This window comes from Saccoglossus kowalevskii, chromosome 9, assembly GCF_978046115.1.
Source record: "Saccoglossus kowalevskii chromosome 9, keSacKowa6.1, whole genome shotgun sequence".
Lineage (NCBI taxonomy): Eukaryota > Metazoa > Hemichordata > Enteropneusta > Harrimaniidae > Saccoglossus > Saccoglossus kowalevskii.
Genome location: NC_140649.1, coordinates 3,729,322 through 3,751,708, shown reverse-complemented (window position 1 = coordinate 3,751,708; position 22,387 = coordinate 3,729,322). Strand labels below are relative to the sequence as shown.

General features: G+C 30.9%; 1 protein-coding gene across 4 annotated transcripts in view; it reads right to left on the bottom strand.

The window, feature by feature from the left end:
- The window catches only part of LOC102804811 (pikachurin-like), a 61,068-nt gene that overhangs the window by 8,439 nt on the left and 30,242 nt on the right, over positions 1–22,387 (bottom strand). For all 4 annotated transcript variants that reach the window (XM_085503064.1, XM_085503061.1, XM_085503062.1 and 1 more), the window contains exons 3-12: positions 21,058–21,348; positions 13,432–13,636; positions 12,607–12,751; positions 11,160–11,385; positions 6,367–6,492; positions 5,891–6,128; positions 4,624–4,852; positions 3,428–3,608; positions 2,583–2,667; positions 723–866 (exon numbers count right to left, since the gene is read on the bottom strand). In XM_085503064.1, the coding sequence (XP_085359190.1) occupies positions 723–866; positions 2,583–2,667; positions 3,428–3,608; positions 4,624–4,852; positions 5,891–6,128; positions 6,367–6,492; positions 11,160–11,385; positions 12,607–12,751; positions 13,432–13,636; positions 21,058–21,348 (1,870 nt within the window). The remainder of the gene's footprint in view (positions 1–722; positions 867–2,582; positions 2,668–3,427; positions 3,609–4,623; positions 4,853–5,890; positions 6,129–6,366; positions 6,493–11,159; positions 11,386–12,606; positions 12,752–13,431; positions 13,637–21,057; positions 21,349–22,387) is intronic.

Below are 22,387 nucleotides of genomic sequence, written 5' to 3'. Positions count from 1 at the left end.
TAATACTCATTCAGCTAGGGATTCTTATGCTAATGCTATGATTGTCAATATCTATTCAGCTAGGGATTCCTTTACTAATGCTATGATTGTTAATACTCATTCAGCTGGGGATTCCTATACTAATGCTATGATTGTCAATATCTATTCAGCTAGGGAATCCTTTACTAATGTTATGACACTAAATATCCAGTCAGCTGCTGCGCATTCCTGTTTCTGATGTGATGTGATGGTCAATATTCATTTTGCAAATGTTTTTTTTTGTAGAAATACCAAGATTGTAATATCCATAAGACATTTCTTCATCAATGCTTGTTAATATTTACTGAACCAGGTATTTCTCCACTAAATATGATATGGTTACTGAGCTAGGGATTGTTTTACTTTAAATTAAAGTGAAAATGAAGTGAGCTCAGCTAAAGATGCATACATCTAAATACTGAAAATGAAGTGAGCTCAGCTAAAGATGCATACATCTAAATACTGAAAATGAAGTGAGCTCAGCTAAAGATGCATACATCTAAATACTGAAAATGAAGTGAGCTCAGCTAAAGATGCATACATCTAAATACTGAAAATGAAGTGAGCTCAGCTAAAGATGCATACATCTAAATACTGAAAATGAATTGAGCTCAGCTAAAGATGCATACATCTAAATACAACCTTATTTCATTCAGTTTTTCTAAAACACTTATTACTCAAATTAGTGAGAAGTCATATCTTACCTAAATTTGAGGTGTCCTTGTTCCATACCCAATGCTAAATAGTCACTGGATGTTGTCATTTTATCCTGTCCAGTCCATAATATTAAGCCATCAGACTGAACTGTTTTTATACTCATCACAATGTCAATCTTTGATCCAGTAATTCTGAGTAGAGACAAATTGAATCAAAGAAAGCTTAGAAAGAACTCCCATGTGCTGAGAGTATTGAAGACACATTAAATATAATTCAAAATTACTTGTACTTGATTGAGATAGTGATGGAAAAGCTGAAAACTAATAATGCAAATCAGAAAATTAATATGAACAGATTTGAGTGTAAAACTAATGAGGTCTGCGCAATGTAACAGACCATCTATATACCAAGTTTTATTGAAATGTGATTGGAACCAAAAAAAATTATGAATTATTATGCTAATTAAGGAATTAATATAAACAGATTTTAACCCCAAACTAATCCGGTTTGTACATTGTCCTAGAGCATCTTTGCACCAAGTTTCATTGAAATGAAATAATTAGTACTTTAGATATCAGTGTGATAGCTTAAAAGTGGTTAATTATGCAAATTAGTAATTAATATGTACAGATTTTAACCCACAATTATTCAGCCTATTGTCCTACAGCATCCATGTACAAAGTTTCGTTGAAATGTGATGATTAGTACTTGAGAAATCAGTGTGAAAGTTGAAAATTAATTAATTATGCAAATTAGGTAATTAATATGCCCAATTATTTACCCTAAAACTAATCAGGTCTTTGGATAGACATCTATGTACAAAGTTTCATTGAAATGTGATGATTAGAACTTGATCAGTGGAAAAACCGAAAATTCATTAATCATTATGCAAATTAGGTAATTAGTAATTAGGTAATTTTTACCAAAAACTAATCAAAACCTAGCATTAGTTCAGAGCATCTATGTACCAAGTTTCATCAAAATCCAATGAGTGGTTATTTAGATATCAGTGGAACAGTCAGGGAACAGCTAAAAATTAGCTAATTATCATGCAAGCTAAGTAATTAATATGCATGGATTTTTACCAAAAACTAATCACATCTGCGCACAAGTTCAGAGCATCTATATAGCAAGTTTCATCAAAATCCAATGAGTGGTTCTTCAGATATCAATGGAACAGTAATGGAACAGCTAAAAATTAGCTTATTATCATGCAAATTAGGTAATTAATATGCATGGTATTTAACCAAAACCTAATCAAATCTGCGCATTGGCCCAGAGCATCTATGCACCAAGTTTCATCAAAAACTAATGTATGGTTCTTGAGATATCGGTGGAACAGACGAACACACATACACACATACACACACACACACACACACACACAGACTAACTGCAAAGACTCCCATTTTGTGCTTCACACATGGGAGTCAATAAAGCATACATGTATTGCCTGTGGGGGCATTGTTTTCTCTGTGAGGACGCTGTTGTGCCCCAAGTCCAACCAATAGCATAGTAAAACATACACGTATTTACTCTACTTTAGTTGAGAAAATAACTAATCATCATGAACTACATGTGGCTGTTGATTATTAGGATAGAATCAGTTTTAATGTTTTTCAATGCTGCAGAGATTAAAACTAATCAGAAATTTGCTCCAGACTTGGAAATTGGCACTAAAGGTATATAGCTTGGGACAAGTGAAATAATTTAAATTGTGATTCTACCAGGTGAGTTATAAAGGCAATGGACAAACATTGTAAATGTTATCTGACAAAACCATACATATAGATGCATTTTCGAGTAAACACAGACACTAGGTTCCATAAAATTTTTGTAGCATATACAATATCCATATAAAAATTCACATTCTGCCAATAAAAATCATTCATTGTCTAAATCCTCACCTTTTCAAAATGTCAGGGTGAGTCATTTGTACATAACTTCTTCCCAGAAACTTGATTTCTGTTGCATCATCTGGAAACAATATCTCTGTAAAAGATCAGTTATGAAATGTTTACACTAAAACAATACAGATGGTTTATTTCAGATGAAACTACTTTTAGATCATTCATAGCTGGCCATTTTCCTGACAGATTTTACCAAGAATGTGTCTCTCAATCTTTGGTAATCAAATTGTAATATTCTTTCTGAAATTTGAATTTTTCACAATTATCAAGTTTTTAATATTTGTAACAAAAACTGAATTTTGTTGAAATTTGAAATGGTAGTAATTCTGACTCACAGATATCTCATTAAAACTATTGCTTTGACTTTTAAATACAAGGTTTCACTTTTTAGTATTGAGAATCAGGCCACAGTCCTGGAGTATGATCTCTTTTACTGCCAATGGGTAATTTCATTCAAATCTCATCCAATCAGAATGTGTCTTTGAGGAACAACAAACAAGAACTATGAAAAACTGAAGCAAACAGACTCCCAAATGACTGGTTATAAAATCAAGCCTTTTTTGCCAGCTGGAGTAAACATAGCAGCCAGGGAACTCAAAACCCGTCTATATACATGTATCATCCTGGTGCAGTAGAAGTGAAAAAAAAATTGGGCCAACATGCCTGCCCCTATGATTGGTGTTCATGAACAAAGTCGATTGGAATTGGTGAGATGTTGGTGAGCAGGTAAACTGCCAAAGTTGAGATAACAAAAAGCACTCACAAAAAACATCTTATTTTAATCAGATTGCACACAGCAACACCTGAATCAAGATATGCAAACAGCAAATAATAATAGTTACCTTTTTCACAGTTACTTGCATTATATCCGATATGACAGTCACACATATATACATCATGATGTGGTATGCATTCACCATTGTATAAACAAGGTGAACCAATGCAAGGATGATCTGCATTATCTATGTTTACACCAGTTAATGCATCCTCCACTAAATCTATTAATCTATCATTTACCACAACCTTAAAAATAAAGACGTTATATAAAAGTATTGAACAACCCACAATGGCATATTTGATGAGAAGAAAGAAAATAATGCGTATGCTACCTAGCATAGAATTTACTACAAATGTTTGAAGTTCATACATTCATGCAGTGTTTTATTTTAGTTCTGTTCAAATTAATATACTCTGTTTCATTAATGCATGAAGGTTTTATAAATTTCAAATAACAGTTGAAAACAACTATTTGACTCATAATAGTGCTACAGCAGATACATACCACCCAGAGGTCGCGGGTCAAACAGAGTAACACAAGTACAGTGCAATAAGAGGCATAATCAAATGGCTTCTGTAGACCATGAGTGTCTCATTTAATTGTAATTGAAGTATGAGTATCCTTCAGTATAAATGTATTTCAGTACATTCAGTATAAAGATTTTATAAATTTACATGAATATACATTCAGGTCTTTATGAAACAGACTTTGCTGTAGTTTAAATTAAAATTATGATTATTTACGTGAATGCAGTGTAAAATGGAACAGCTTTTTATTTATTTTTATTTCACCCACACTAAAAAATTGCTTAAAGACAAGAATGATATGTTGGGATATCCACTATCATTAGCTTAGCTGTACTAAACCAGGTAGATTTCCCTCTATTGATGAATGTTATGATTTACTTTGTTTTTATTGCTCATTACTTAGTTAACTCAAAGTTCACCCAATTTGTGGAATGTAAAAAAAATAGAAACCAGAAACATTTGTGATAGTGGGCATTTATAGGGGTATGTAACTGATGTGATAATAATAATTTTTATTCTTACATAAATAGATACATCACAAGCTTGTAAATAATATTACAATACAAAGATGATGAGAATTGAAGCAATTATCGTAGTTCAACAACAACATACCAGAGTACCAATTTTGAGCTCATACGAATTGAATCTTTATAGAATATCACTATGCATGGAAATTTGAGTTGCAGATGATTAACATATAATTCCTTATACAAGTTTTGTCAGTATAACATACCTTTTGAATATCACCCACAAAAGATGACTTTATAGAAGCATATTTAGCCACTTCATCCCAATTACTGTGTCCACCAATATATAAATCTGTTTTAAATGAAGTTTGTGTAAATGCACCTTCGGCTTTATCTCTAACTGCAGGAAGGGAATCAAGTTCCAGAATACCTTCTAGCCCGGTTCTAGAAATCACAGCAGTATGCCATTCATCTAAATCTACTTTATTAATGGATCTACAATGTGAAAACAAATAAATATTTAATAAAATTAAAATTAAACATACACTAATTTCTGAATATTAGTAATTTTATGATTTGTTACACATTTGCTACATATCCATGCAATATACAACACATATAAAATACATTATCATAGGATATTGAAATGCAAGCTGCTTATCTCTACATCATTGTACTGTAAAATACTTTATTTTTGCTGAGGGAATGATTCAGTGAAAATAAAATCCAGCGAATATACCTTTTTTTCTATATTTTACATTCAACTTGTCCAAAATCAGTGAAAATAAATTCCATACAAAACACCCAAAATGTTTTTTTCAGTGAAAATTAATTCATCCTAAAATAAAGCATTTCACAGTATTTTTGAACACAGAATTTGAAGTAAATGAACACCTGGTAGTGTACATCTTGAATTTTCAAGATATAATGTTCCAGCTTACTGCCTCCACATATTTGTGGAGAGAGGAATGAACAAACACAAAACTATGAAGCATAGTATATTCAGCTTTGATGCAATAGATGAAGTATCATTGACAGAATCCCTAAAATGCTGAAACATTTTCTAATAATTGAAGGTAATAACTTTGTGTGTCTCCCTGGAAACTGCTTAATTTTCGTTCCTAGGAGATTGAGATTTAATGATTTTTTGACAATTGAAAATATTGTGCTCTGACACTGCTACAAAGTTTCACGATGTTTACTGACTTGGTAATTTTGCTAACATTTGTGTCATAACAAAGAAACACTATTTTTTATTATACATGTTTTTATAAATTATCTTTGTTTTTTCTTGTTTTTTTTCTGTCATTAATTTATACATATATTACCTTTATTGTATTGATCAATACCCCATTGTGGATATGATTTCAAGTTATTATTATTATTATTATTATTATTACTATTATACAAAATTAAAGCAGTTTTCAGAATATGCAATGTGCATACTGGGTATACTTATTACTGTGTATGATAGCTTCTACGTCCACCTAGTACAGAGTTCTAATCAGTGTAACTATTTGTTTTTCTACATACCTAACTATTGCCGGTCCAGTTCCACAATCAAATCTGAATTCCAAGTAACCATTACTCATAGATAAAGATACAAAATCACCAGTAGTATCAGTTTTTAAAGCATCATATATAATGAGACCATCGGTAGATTTTGGTCTGAATACAACCTCTATCTCCAAATAAGAAAGTTTAGTATTACCAAAACCTGGATACGTCAGGTAGGATGTCCCATTGAATGATGGAATATGTACTGTTACCTCTGAAATATACAAAACATTGACAAAAATGAATACTAATGTAATGTACTAAAAACAAAAGGAATCTTGTTCAAACTCTAGATGGCAGCAGACAAATATTATGTATCGCATATTTCTTTCACATTAGTGTGACCATTTACATGACATAAATAATAAACATATTTATTTCATGAAAAGTTACGTATACTAACACCAAATAAATTTTATCATGTCAGTTCTAACTACTGATAATGAAAATACCTTGTTCACAGTGTTTTCCAATCTTTCCCAGTTGACATAGGCATATATAAGTATCTACTGTATCTGTTACACATGTGCCACCATTCTGACACTCAACATCTTTACACAGAGTACTGCTGCATTCACCTGTAAACAAAAATCACAAATTATTTACTATTATAATTTTTTTTTTTCGAAAAGAAAGACAAATTATTGTTTTCATTGTTTAATTCAATGCCTTAATGCTGTATATCTCATGTATATATATTTTATATTTGTATTTATTTTTTTTGACCGTGTAAATAAATAAATAAATAAACAATTATGATGGACATAGTTCATCTGCACTAAACTGCTTAATTTTTGCTCCTAGGAGGTTGAGATTGAAAAAAATGTGTTCTGACACTGCTACAAAGTTTCACGATGTTCACTGACTTGATAATTTTGCTAACATTTGTGTCATAACAAAGAAACAATATTTTTTATTATACATGTTTTTATAAATTATCTTTGTTTTTTTCTGTCATTAATTTATACATATATTAGCTTTATTGTATTGATCAATACCCCATTGTGGATATGATTTCAAGTTATTATTATTATTATACACAATTAAAGCAGTTTTCAGAATATGCAAAGTGCATACTGGGTATGCTTATTACTGTGTATGATAGTTTCTACGTCCACTCAGTACAGAGTTCTAATCTGTGTAACCATTATATATATTTTATATTTGTATTTAATTTTTTTGACCCTGTAAATAAATAAATAAATAAATAAATAAATAAATAAACAAATAAATAAATAAATAAATAAATAAATAAATAAATAAATAAATAAATAAATAAATAAATAAATAAATAAATAAATAAATAAATAAATAAATAAATATGATGGATATAGTTCATCTGCATCCCACCTCACCATGGAGTAATGTGTTGTTCTGCCCTCTAGTGGCAATAGTAGTTGTACTTTCTTTTTAATTACAAACGTAAATTAAAATAATTTTCAACTAATAAAGATTACATGTCAAGATTGACAACTGCATGGTTTAAAAATGAAAATTGTGAAGTTGTACAATTATGTAAGTTTATAATGGTCTTCAAACATATTATATTATGTGCATTCTGATTTGCTGTATCACCATTACTTACACAACATGTGTCATTCTCATATGATTACAGCACATACAGTGAGAAATGAGAATTCCTCAGACCAATGACTTGATGACAAATCCAGTGTTAGAGAATCAATTTATATTCAGTATATATCATCACACATGCTGAAACAAGTTTTAATAAATTTTATTCAAAATACTATTTATAAAAACATCTAAGAATAGAAGCTATTGGAAAAGAAAAATATGAAAATGTTTACAGGAAATATTGTGGTGGTATAGAGAGAGGTTTATAACACACCTACACCTTTAGAAGTATATGTCATTAATGTAAAATGATAGTACTCAACTCTATGGTAAGCTACATGCACCAGCATTTTGCTGAGGATTACAGTTGCCAACAAAATAAGGCCAGCAAATGTAACCATTCACACATACTGCTCTGCTCACCAAATAGCTTTAAATAGAAAACTAATCAACACACCTGTATATTTCACTCAATACAGGTGTGCTTAACAAGACTTCATTAACACAGTGCTAGCTGAAAGCCTCTATGTATAGCCACAGCGAATGGAAAAAAACGGCCTCAGTAGGCGATGTCTTAAAAATACTTTTTAATATTCACTTTGAAATCATAGCATAATTATTTCATTTTCTACAGTCAGGCTTAGACATATACAACAATTCCAGCATTTGTCCATTCAAAGAGAAGTACTGATAAATCAGTCATTTTATTGTGAAAGGCTGGAGGCATAGGAATATGGAGAATAGAAAATCTAGTTGCACATAAACTGTTTTTAATATAGTGAGAGAGAAACATAAATAAAGTAAATTCACTCACACAAAACATATTAACCAAATTATAAATAGATTTTTAAAATTCTCAAATTACGACTTTATTTAAAAGGAAGAGCAAAGAAAAAATATATGTATTGTTTAATTTGTTTCTTTACAAGGCGGCAAGCAAAATAATTGACAACTTAATATTTAAAAGCATGCATATGTTAGAAGAGTAGGTCTGCGTGTTGTTATTTGTTCAAAAGTTCAGAAAATGTTGTGAATAAATTTTTGTCATCATCTGAGTTGTTTTCAAATTTTCATTCGGAAGAATATTGTTATTGATGTGACTACTCATAAATTGAACATCATCAAAATATACAGTTCAAATTTCAAATTTTAAATATTCAAATTATTATTATTAATATATAGTTTGAGGTTTGTTCGGAAAAAAAGTACCCTATTTTGTTGATAAATTACTGTAATTCACATAGATGATGATAATAGTTTCCCACAGTAGTAAGATTAAATAAATGTGGTTTAAATTCATGTATGTATGAAAAAAAGATCAAAGAATATGAGAATATCTCCAATATGTCAGTTATGGTCACGTATCTTAAGGCATCCACTCATATAATTGGCAGGAACAAACCATTTTTATAAAGGAAGATAGGTACTCACAAGGATAGGAGGAATATTGATTAATTTGGACCAAATATTGTTTTCTGTTCAACCCAATGTTGGAAAAATAGAGAGATATAGACAACAGTATACACTCTTACATTCATATTCATTGTGTACAAAAAAGCCAATGTATATATCAAATTTCATCAAACCTGTACATGGGAATAAACAAGCTCACTTAGGGATGTAGTAGAGATTTTTAGGAAGTAAAATTCACATTAATTATTTTTATAGAAGAATTGTTTTAAACCATATTTAACTAAAAGAATATATATAATTTACACTAATTAAAAATCAATGTTATGTTAGATGTATCCTTAGTGTAGTGATTAGACTGTAAATAGACTGCCTTGTGATCTGAGATACCACATATCTATGACATGTTAGATGTATCCTTAGTGTAGTGATTAGACTGTAAATAGGTAAGTATCAAATTTTTTGTGCTTGTGCGTCCTTGCCTTGTGATCTGAGATACCACATATCTATGACATGTTGGAGATACAGCTTCAGATCTGCATTTATTAAAACAAGATGGCCATTTTGAATCTGATTAAAAAAACTGACCTGCATCAGTGTCCCCAGTGTCCCATATTGTCAAATGTTTGTACCAAGTTTGCACAAAACATCCATACATGACCGATATCTGTTCCAGAATGTCTGATGTTTGTACCAAGTTTGAATAAAATTAGCCCATAGACAACTAAGATTTGGTTCAACAATGGCAAAAATGCTTTATTTTATTGAACTTTTAACATTAAAATGGCTGCTATACCACCATCTTGAAATGAATTGTCCAAATTATGATGTATATATAAAGTTTGAACATGACTGGTTAAGGCATGTCAGATATGGCTCTGGAATATCATTTATTAAAACAAAATGGCCACCAATCAGCCATTAAACCCGATCAAGAAACAAAATGATGTGCATGCATCTTCCATAGTTTCTGATATTTGTTGAACAAATTCCGTTTATACACGACCAAGATCTGGCTCTGGAATGGCAGAAATGCTCGATTTTGATGAATTGTTAACATTAAAATTGAAGACATTTGGTCAGCTTGAATTTTAAATGAAAAACAAAATCATGTGCATCAAGGCCGCAACAAACTGTGAAACCCCCTTTATGTATTGGTTTCAGCCAAACATACTTGTGCAATGTAAAGTGGTTATTGAGTCAAATAATATAACTGGGGTCAGCAGGTAAATATACATCAATACCAGCTGTGTTATAGATGCCATTAAAACTGGCAACATATTACAAAACCTGATATTCCCTGATCACTTGAGTGTCAGTGGATTATATCTGGAAATCATAATTATGGTGTAAGAATAGACCTCCTTTATCCTGGTATCCCGGTAGTAAATACAAGCGTGGGTGTTTTACATCTACAGTAGTGTGAGTCGTGTATACACCATGCATTAAGTTAGAAGCTACATCATTTGTATGAACACATACTTGATGGATAATATATCAAAACTGTAATAACACAGCTAGTAAATGAAACATCATTATCAATTTATAATAAAAAATAAGTGTAGTCATTTTCATCTTACTGCAAGTTTATCACCTGTGATTAAAGAATACCTTGCACATGCACATCTCCTACAAAATTAGCAAGTATTACTGTGGGAAAACAAATCCTGTGATTCCCAAGGATGGAGTAATTGGGAAAATTAAGAAAAGCGAAGTCTGCATATGAATTAAACTTTAAAAACAAAATTTATAGGGGAAACATTAAAATTGCATTTATTGTATACTGATTTATTTTGACCATAGACTCAACCATAGTGCACATGCACTACTAATAAAGCAAATACATTAAGTAAAGCTGAAATAATTTGTATTTTGATGAATCAATGGTTAACACATTGACTGTAGGTGATGCGTTAAATGTGTGAAAACATATTGGACCATGTTTCTATGATTGACTTTATCTATAAATACGTACTGTACTGTATGTAATAGCCGTGTTTCCAGAATCAGCAAAGAGTACTGTAAAATCTGTATTAGAAGCCACGGCTTCTAATAAAATGGTACAATGCAACAGAAGGGATGTGAGTTCTATTAGAGTTTTTACACATAAGAGAAATAATGAATTTCTGGTTCTCAATTATTCAAAAAGAATGGGTGCGAATTCTATTACAGATGCGGCTTCTAATACATATTTTACGGTAATCACTTTCCAGTGATATGACTGTGACAACACCCTTGAGATGATAAAATTAATACATACCAACATCCATTCCATCCAGTATATCGCCATGGTGAGCAATAACATGTCCAAATTTATTGAATATTTCTCTTCTTTTTCTCATATCATAGAGATATCTATTGACTTTTAGTGACTTAATACAGCCGGCAAATCCTCTGCTGACACCAGTGTACTCAGATATGGCACTAAGGTTCTTATATCCACCAAGATATAGCGATTCACGTAAAGTTATTCTGGAATACATACCCTGCACAAAATACAAGACATTTATCAACTGGCAAAGGGGATTGCTTCTCACAACTCATATTTGATCACTTTTTAATAACTATATGCAATTTCAGATATAGGATATTACATGTATGTATAGTTTTGAAATGACAGAGTTGATAAAAGTGACTGAAAGCTCTTTTTTTTCCATCTCATTCTAAGTGTTGGGAAACAATAGATGTTCCATCCAATCTAAAGTTATTTCACTCAAGGTTAAGATTGAAGTGTCACATGTTTCTAAAAATGACTTGCAATAATAGATATATTTATTACAAGACTGATATTAAAATCCCCATCAATGGCTTCTTACAAGCCACATAAGATATCCACACATAAAATCAAATTATTCACTGGCTATGGAATGCTAGAAGGAGTTTATTTTTTTCCTCCTTATGTATTCGCAAAACATCACTGCCTCTGAAACATGATTGAGACCAAAAGAAATTTACTTTTTTGTCCTAGGGAAAATAGAAAAATAATTCATTTTTTTTTGTATTAACATATCAATAGAGGGAAAAAATACCATGACAAGATATATGTTAACATTTTAGATTAAATATTGGTTGATTTGGATAGCAAAGATATTCTGAAATAGAAACCAAACATTTCCCGATTTTACCATGGTTGTCTATGTTACCAGTACATAACATATGTGAGATACAGGTTTCAAACTAAAGCATGTAATAATGAGAAGCATGCTTCATTTATTTTGATGTAATGTATCCTTATACTTATACAGCAGCTACTGTGATGAAGTACAACAAAAAATTATCAATAATATTAATTTCATTCAGAGAGACCCTAATTAAATACATTTAATTTTTAAATCTCAGTGTCATTATAGCACAAAATAATTTGTTGACAGAAACATTATAATATCATCTAATAATCAATACAGGAAATGAATGTTCTGATAATAGCTATTACAGACTTTCATACGCCTAGAAGCTGTAATATTGACACATAAGTTACAGGTAATACTGTAAACCACTTAATTTACTCTGATAGAAATTTTCACACTTTGATGATTAATGGCATTTTTAAAAAAAAAAAAAAATTTTACCACAGTCCCTGACTCTCATAGAACCCCAGAGAAATTTTCTCTGATACAAAATTTCACGATTTACACTGACTCGCAAAATTCAAAGCAGTTTACAAACAACTATTATCGTTTACCACTAGTTACTAACCAGTTACTAACCTGAGAACTTCCGTGCACAGGTTGTTCATCATTGACTTGTACCCAACCATTTATCTGAGATCTATATATTGTTAACTGATGCCATTCATTTAGAGATATATTGTAGTTACTTGTTATTATTGCTGGACCAGTACCACAATTAAATCTAGTCAAACACAACATAACTATTGTAAACATTCTCTATTAACTTATTTTAAACTGCATATGTATGAACATAATCATACAAACACAAAACTAGTTTAAAGCACCGGTTGTCACTCTGTGTATTTATATTTATATATGGGACCCACACAACATATATAACATATGTGAAATACAATTGTCTGTTTAAACCAAATTTGAACAGACACAGCATGACTGCTACCGCTACAGTAAATGTTCAATAAAGTAGCATTCCCATTTAGCATTATTTAGCATTATACGCAGAACACATCCCTCTGATTATTGTGATCACCATGAAAAATGATAAAATCTAAAAACATTTGAACAAATAAAGCCTGCACTGCACTTTATGGTGTCTACTCAGCAAAACAAACATAGTTTTTATTGTTGTAAATTACTCACATAACACAAAAAAAGTACAAACTGAGACATCAGATAATTTCTTTGGTGATTGGGAGGTATCAAAAGGAGTCATTAGCAGTGATTAGGAGGTCAAAACTCTTACTGTTGATGTCCATTAGAAGAGTGCATTGGATTGTGGGCACATGGCACTATATGACAATCACTACCCTTTACTCAAAGACAATATCTGATTTTAATACTAATATAATAATACAACTAGTTAGAAAATGTAATTAATGATATAAGCTCCCCAGAACTCACCTAAACTGTGCTTTACCACTGATTAGAGCCACAGAAAAGAAATCTCCTTTTGCTGTCGGACGTTCGCTGCTAAATAACAGTAATCCATCCAATTTAGTTGGTCTAAATTCAACTGTTATCCGGAATGTCTCATACGATGTTAACAGTTTTGGGAATGCCACATATCCAGTCCCCCAAAATTGAGGATACTTCACATTAACAGAATCTAAGTGGAAAATAGATAATCTTAAGTTATTATACCACTCTTGATTATGTGATATTTGAGATATAGGTAAATTGTCTATATATAGATTAGTAATCACCACATTTAATTTCAAATTACCCATTAGAGCACTAAGTCACAAGCCATGCATGGCACAGTCCCTGTTAGTTATCAAATTTAAGATATATAGTTTTGTTTATAGTAATATAGCTGGAATATAACTATGTCAGGAATATGATTTTTCAACATTAAAATGATATTGCTCTGAAACAGCATTCAAAATCAGCCATTTTGAATATATGTATGTATATAACATGATGTATATAATGAATATATAAAATTTAAATATAATAAGTCAAAGCATTTAAGAGATATGGCTCTAGAAACCCAATCATTAAAACAAAATGGCCGCCAGTCAGCCATTTTAAATCCAATCTGAAAAATAAAATGACGTGCATCAGGAACCTGTAATGTCTAATGTATGTACCAAGTTTGAACGAAATCCATCCATAAATGCCAGAAATGCTTGATATTTGATGATTTTTTAGCACAAAAATGACCACCATTCAGCCATTTTGAATAGGATCGTCAAACCAATATAATATCTGTTTATCTATGACATGATGTATAATGAATATTTAAAATTTGAATATAATCAGTAAAAACAAGTCGGAGATATGGGTCTAGAAGCCCATTCATTAAACAAAATGGCCGCCAGACAGCCATTTTGAATCCGATCTGAAAAATAAATTATGTGCATCAGGAACCTGTAATGTCTAATATATGTACCAAGTTTGAACGAAATCCATCCAGAAATGCCAGAAATGCTTGATATTTGAAGATTTTTTAGCACAAAAATGGCCACCATTTGGCCATTTTGAATAGGATCGTCAAACCAATATATCTGTCTATCTATGACATGATGTATAATGAATATTTAAAATTTGAACATTATCAGTGAAAGCAAGTCAGAGATATGGCACGAGAACCACATTCATTAATACAAAATGGCTGCCAGTCGGCCATTTTTATTCTTATCTGAAAAACAAAATTATTTGCATCAAGGTCCCATAATGTCTAATGTATATACCAAGTTTGAACAAAATCCATCTGTAAACAGACGAGAAATGCTTAATTTTTAGGATTTTTTAGCACAAAAATGGACGCCATTCGGCCATCTTGAATCAGATCGTAAAACAAATTGACGTGCATATGTATAATACCATGTTGTATAATATATGTGTGAAGTTTGATTGTGTTGGTCCAGGCATTTCTAAGATACAGGTCCGGACGCACGCACGCACGCACGCACACATGAACATCAAAACATAAGTCCCTGTTTTCGGACTGCGTCTGAACGGGGACTAAAAATGTGGGATGTGTGTTACAAGGTTTTGGGGGCAAAGCATGTGGTAATAATAATAATAATAATATTGTTGTTTTGATTGCACCTTTAGAAATAAAATTTCTATCAATGTACTGCAATGACATTGCACGCTCTCCTATCAACTTGGCCAAGCAAGCTATTACAATTTGTTATTTCATTGTTCGAAAATCTTTGAAGACACAAACACATGTTAGTAGTTTGTAAATGACTTGACACAAGTATTTATGAAATAACATAATATTTTATTTAAAATATAGTCCCTCCTGGGCTGTGTGAAAACTCATCAATGTCTAGTGGTCAATGGAAATACTCATCATTAAAATTAGAGAGAGCCCAATACTATGTCGTAATTTAAGATCAACGAGCAAATTTGCAATTAAGTATTTTTATGAGTCAGCTGCTTTCTGTAAATAAGAACTGACACTTTACAATATACAGAGAGTTTAAAGTAAACAGAGACTAGGGATACATAAGTTGTAGCAATCAATAACACAATCCATTCATGTGTCCATCAGTATCCATAGATGGTGAGACAAGACAAGGTGTCATCTGTAAGGAATCATATCTAAAATGGTTTGTGTCTTTAATTAAATCAATAATATTGATCGATGGATGGGACAAGACAGCAGGTGATACTTATCCAATTTGTCTATGAACTTCAGAGATAATTCTAATACTACCGTCGCATTCAAACACCAATGCTGTATGTGTAAGCAAGCAAATTTGCTACTCAGTGAGATTTCAGAAATGTATTTGAAGCCTGCTTTTTTAACACCACTACAAGCTTTCTTCCCATCAGCTGAATGAATCGTGTAAAATTCCATTATTTTGTGGTGTTAACCACAGCAGAAAATCATTAATTTATTTTTACTATTACAAAATTTCTACAAACTGTATCCCCATAGATCCAGTGCATGCAAGTCCAATGGAATATGGTAAACACATTTTGGTCTACTGTTTGGTATATTAACGCACATTTATCATGTTTATACCTAACATTGTCAGTCAGTCAAAGTATTTGACCCTTGTCTAGAAGTAACATTGCTAGAAAATTTGCTCATGAACACACTGTTTAAACACACTGAACCAAAATAATACAATGCGTCACGGTTACTAAAACTAGTAACTGTGAATGCGTTAATATAAACTACTTAAAATGAAACTTAAAACCATTAACAAAAGTCATGCATTTACATTATATCCTAATTACCACTAATTATGAACATAATGATGCAATACAAGGATAATGTTTTGCCATTACTACTAAATGGTAGTGACAATCAGTTTTCCTAATTTGTGTGTGATGTATATTATGTCACAAGATAGCATCACATATCCTGACGTTTATCAGAAAAAAAAAAATGAAGTAATGGCTTTTAAAATAGATTTGTTCACTTAAAGCACTACTGCCAATTATAACCAACAGGCAAAATAAATGATTACCGTTTTGGAGAAATGAGTTTAATTATTACTTTGTGGGTTAACTCTTTTAAGTATGCTACAATTTCTAGCCTGTTATTCAAATGCTAGTTAGCATTTTTAATAAGCCTTTTATCCAGTAGCACACTTCTTTAATACCTCATTTATGTACGTCATCTTATTGGTAGCCAATTTATTGAGATACTTTTCTTTATAGATGTATGTCAAAGAGTAAAATGCTAGTTCAAGGGCCCTTAATATTCAGATGTGTCCAGAATATGTTGTTACAGGTTAATTTTTTACTATTAGGAGTATTTTTGTGTTGTTTTCATCGCCAAGCACTATTTGAAAATAATGCTTTTTGCGGCTTGTGCATATATGCCATGAATTGTGCAATATCTCATAGTATACTGGTCTTCAGTGGGATGTTATTCCTCAATTTATGTCTTCCTCCAATTGGTGCAGATCAATAACACATTATAGCATTTGCTTATGAGATTATCACAAGAATACCATGAAGTATGCACGAAGGGAGATCATATCATAAAACATGTAGCAAAGGTCAACATGATCCTGCATACTTTGAGGTATTTTTGAGAGAACCTTATTATGATGCATTTTTTTGCTTGTAGTAATAATTTAATGACAGACTATAGCTTGATATGACAACAACATCATCATTTTTTTGCTCTGTGGGAATATTTGTGTTCAGCTACAGGATTTTCTATATCGTGATTCTACTGTTTAGAGAAGTGTTTGAATGTGACACCAATAATCGTGACTGTTAATGTTTGTGACATAGTTACACATATAAGGGAAAACTCAAACATTTTGGAATGAGTACTGATGTGGCTTTTTACAGAGCTGCAAAATATATTGGTGCTAGATATATAATAATATGTATGCAAGAGGAACAATTGCATTGCATTATTTGGTTGTACACAATTGCTAATAATAGCATTAATTTGAGTTATGCTACCAGTATTATAGTCTTATTTTATTATCAATAACATTTATTTGAGTTATGTCATTATCGTCTCGTTATTATCAATAGCATTGATTAGAGTTACGTCATTGTCTCATTGTTATTATCAATAGCATTGATTTGAGTTATGTCATTGTCTCATTGTTATTATCAATAGCATTGATTTGAGTTATGTCATTATCGTCACGTTATTATCAATAGCATTGATTAGAGTTACGTCATTGTCTCATTGTTATTATCAATAGCATTGATTTGAGTTATGTCATTGTCTCATTGTTATTATCAATAGCATTGATTTGAGTTATGTCATTGTCTCATTGTTATTATCAATAGCATTGATTTGAGTTATGTCATTATCGTCACGTTATTATCAATAGCATAGATTAGAGTTACGTCATTGTCTCATTGTTATTATCAATAGCATTGATTTGAGTTATGTCATTGTCTCATTGTTATTATCAATAGCATTGAGTTGAGTTATGTCATTGTCTCATTGTTATTATCAATAGCATTGATTTGAGTTATGTCATTATCGTCACGTTATTATCAATAGCATTGATTAGAGTTACGTCATTGTCTCATTGTTATTATCAATAGCATTGATTTGAGTTATGTCATTATCGTCACGTTATTATCAATAGCATTGATTAGAGTTACGTCATTGTCTCATTGTTATTATCAATAGCATTGATTTGAGTTATGTCATTGTCTCATTGTTATTATCAATAGCATTGATTTGAGTTATGTCATTATCGTCACGTTATTATCAATAGCATTGATTAGAGTTACGTCATTGTCTCATTGTTATTATCAATAGCATTGATTTGAGTTATGTCATTGTCTCATTGTTATTATCAATAGCATTGATTTGAGTTATGTCATTGTCTCATTGTTATTATCAATAGCATTGATTTGAGTTATGTCATTATCGTCACGTTATTATCAATAGCATTGATTAGAGTTACGTCATTGTCTCATTGTTATTATCAATAGCATTGATTTGAGTTATGTCATTGTCTCATTGTTATTATCAATAGCATTGATTTGAGTTGTGTCATTGTCTCATTGTTATTATCAATAACATTGATTTGAGTTATGTCATTGTTTCATTGTTATTATCAATAGCATTGATTTGAGTTATGTCATTATCGTCACGTTATTATCAATAGCATTGATTAGAGTTACGTCATTGTCTCATTGTTATTATCAATAGCATTGATTTGAGTTATGTCATTGTCTCATTGTTATTATCAATAGAATTGATTTGAGTTATGTCATTGTCTCATTGTTATTATCAATAAAATTGATTTGAGTTATGTCATTGTCTCATTCTTATTATCAATAGAATTGATTTGAGTTATGTCATTATCATCTCGTTATTATCAATAGCATTGATTAGAGTTATGTCATTGTCTCATTGTTATTATCAATAGCATTGATTTGAGTGACGAACATTCTAAAGTTACATCAGTTCTGGTAATCATGACCTTGTTCTATTGCCCAATATAAAATGTGTAGCTTCATTACATTGTGTGTGAATGTACATGTATGTATACATGGCCTGTAAATAACACAACAGAACATTCATTGTAACAGCTGCTATTGATTGTCCTCAATCTCAAACTACTCAATCTAGTATAGAAATAGAAACATTTTTGGTGTAGGAGTTTACAAATTTTTTTTTTAATTTCTTTGTTTATTTTAGGATGGAATGGACATGATTGGCTACAGGTTTCAACCATCAATTTATGCAAAAACAATATGCAGGATTATTCCATGAAAAGCGGCAAAAGTTTGTTCAATCAAACAACATTTCAGTAACTACAATATCACATTTAAATTGTTTTAAACTAATGCCTAAATCAGCGTAACACCCAGTCATCAATTATAGATGGTGTTCTAATTAAATCCAAATAGCTATTATTCATTATACATAAATAATCTACCATAACTGAAACTGTGTCCTTTCTGGGGAGTATCATCCACTAAAATTGTGTGTCATCTGAGAATTTTAGAAATATAACTGTAACAGTTACATTGTATAATTTATTTTAAATTTTGGGTTTGTTTACATCATTAGGTGCATTATATTCATTCCTTAACATCCATTCCAATGAATATTTGTTAATAAATAAATTCTATATTCTAGTATTAAAACTAAACTGAAATGAGAAGGCATCTCTTTGATCAGTTCATCATTAAAATAACCATCTTATGTGGTATTCATTTTCCCATAGAGTTTTATGCACAATATTCAAACACCATTCTGACCAATAGCATGGCAGCAAAACTCAGATATTCTGTCATTGCCAGCCACTAGTAAATGTTTGAACAGTATATTTGCATGATAGATGTCACCAGACAAACTATGATACTTATGATTGAAATTATTATGCAAGGCTGCAGACAACAAATGACAAATTTAGTAAATCTATGGTATATTAGATGTTTTGTTTATATCTTGTTGTTTTCTGTACTAGGATACATGTATATGACATCATTGAAAATGTCATAATAACATTCTGTGCAACAATCAGTGGAATTTGAAATATTAGAAACAAAACAACAATGTTTTCAAACATCACAAAAAACAGCATTTTAAACAGGGCTTCAAGGCAATCCTGAGCACCCATTATTTATAATATTAAATAATAATATAATATCCTTTAAAAATTAATAATATTAAAAACAAAATTCAATGGATATCAACAACCAAGAATGTCAGGTCTGTGATCAGTTCCACATAAACACACCAAGTTTCATTGACATTTGATGAGTTGTTCTTGAGTTTTCAGAATAAAAATAAAAATTCACAAATTATTATGAAAATTAAGTAATTAACAGATTTCAACCCAAAACTAATCAGTACAATGTACATTGTCCATGAAGATAAAATCCAAAGAGTGGCTCTTGAGATACCAGTGGAAATTACATACAAGGAGTACCTATATAGCTTCAATCAATAATTATAGTGGTTACATGCATGCACATCTATGTATTAAAATAATTACATTTTATATAACTGAACTACATAAATACGACAAGCTTGCAAATTTTGGAACTTGGTAAAGTATGATGTACTGGGTATTTTGAATAATAATTGACTATTGTGTCCTTCATGGCGACAGTGATGAAAGCCATTCAGTCTGTCTACAATGCAAAGTGTTTTCACAGTTTTATTGAAGTAACTACAGTGTTTTTGACATGAAACGATTTGAGTTGAAGTGGATAAAAGCATTTCTATAAATAAATGAAATCTATCTGAGGATGGATTTTATTGACCCAATAATTACAATCCTTAACAGTGTGAATGAGTGCACAATCAGATATCAATTTAAATCGCTATATGTATTCTTTGCGTTAGAATCTAACAAACTGTAACCAATTAAAGGAAATTTTATAATGCAAAAGAGAAAAAGAGGAGACATTAAAATTGGAAACAATATTAATATTAATATTTTGGGGAGATTATATTTTTATTCCACATATGACAACAGGCAAAGCAATGTTTTTCCAATTAGTTTTTGTACAAAACAACATGTACATGTAGTGTGAACAATTTTTAAATTAAGTAGTTGAATCAAAATCAGTGTAATTTGCAATTCAAAATGAAAATAACAAATTGTTACTTACCTATTTGACACTGTTTTCCCAGTGTTCCCAATGGACATTGACATCTTAACAGGTGGGTCACAGGATTTTCCATACATTGCCCAGAATTCAAACATGAAGGAAGATCACCACAGCTTTGATACACATCTTCCAAAGTATTCTCCATCTCCTCTTCCATTTCTATGACAGCAGTTTCCATGGCAACTACTTTATTATGTTCAGTCTGTTGTTGTTTCTTGTTCTTGGTAGCAACATCATTAAGGCCATCACTTTGGTAACCGTTTAGTTTCACATTGGTATCAATATCTATATCTGAGAGATAAAATATGCATTAACAAGTACATCAGTTTAATAGAGATACAATGAAAGAAACAAATAATGTTTTTAGACTTTTTATATAGAGTAGTTTCTGCTTAATTCACAGTTCAGAGCATTCTGAGAGTCATACTTTTATTACAAAGACAATACAAAAGAACCGAATTGAATATAATAGAATAGGATAGAATAGTATAGAAGCAAATATGGTACATCTATGCTTACAGTAGAAATGTATTTTATATATTTACAGGCAGAAAGCAGAATTACAGCTGTGTGAATTTTCAGTCATAGTAATCTGCTACCCACTGTGACAAAAATGTTGTGATTTTTCATGTACATTTAGAACAAGAACAGCAGTACCAATATTATACCAATAGTTCAAGTAAATGTCACAAGCCTGCTGAGTATGCAGCCAACCACAATCTCCCTGATGCTGGGCAGACATGCTACCTTTTATAAGCCACACATCAAGTTATTCACAATTACTGGTGATGACTATACTGATTCTACCAATACTAATATGTGATAAATCCAAATTGTAATAAACATGAACAATTTAACTAATTTAAATATTCAAATTATTAACATATAAATCACTATAAAGTAATACATTGTTGGACATAACCTTGTGATCTCAATATAATCAGCTGATAGTATACATGTAGCTTTAGGATAAACTAAAATATGTCATCAAATGGTCGTTTTCAATAAAAATACTCCATCAAAGTCTATAAACTAGCAGCCTGTCGGCTGCGATAGTTCCACTGTTAGCAATGCACATTTCAATTAAAGAACTAAAGATATTATTAGAAAATGAACAATATGTATAGTACATTGTATCAAAGCAATCAGACTTACTGTTCTCAACAAGAATTCGAAAAACTATAACATTTTACCAAAAATATTCATCAAAATTAGATAATTGAAGGTACATGTATCATCACGAAATGAACAAATTTGAGAGAGATCCACATGCGGTACCTATATAGGTATGTAATATCATTTAGCAATCAGACTTGCCGTTTTTAACAAG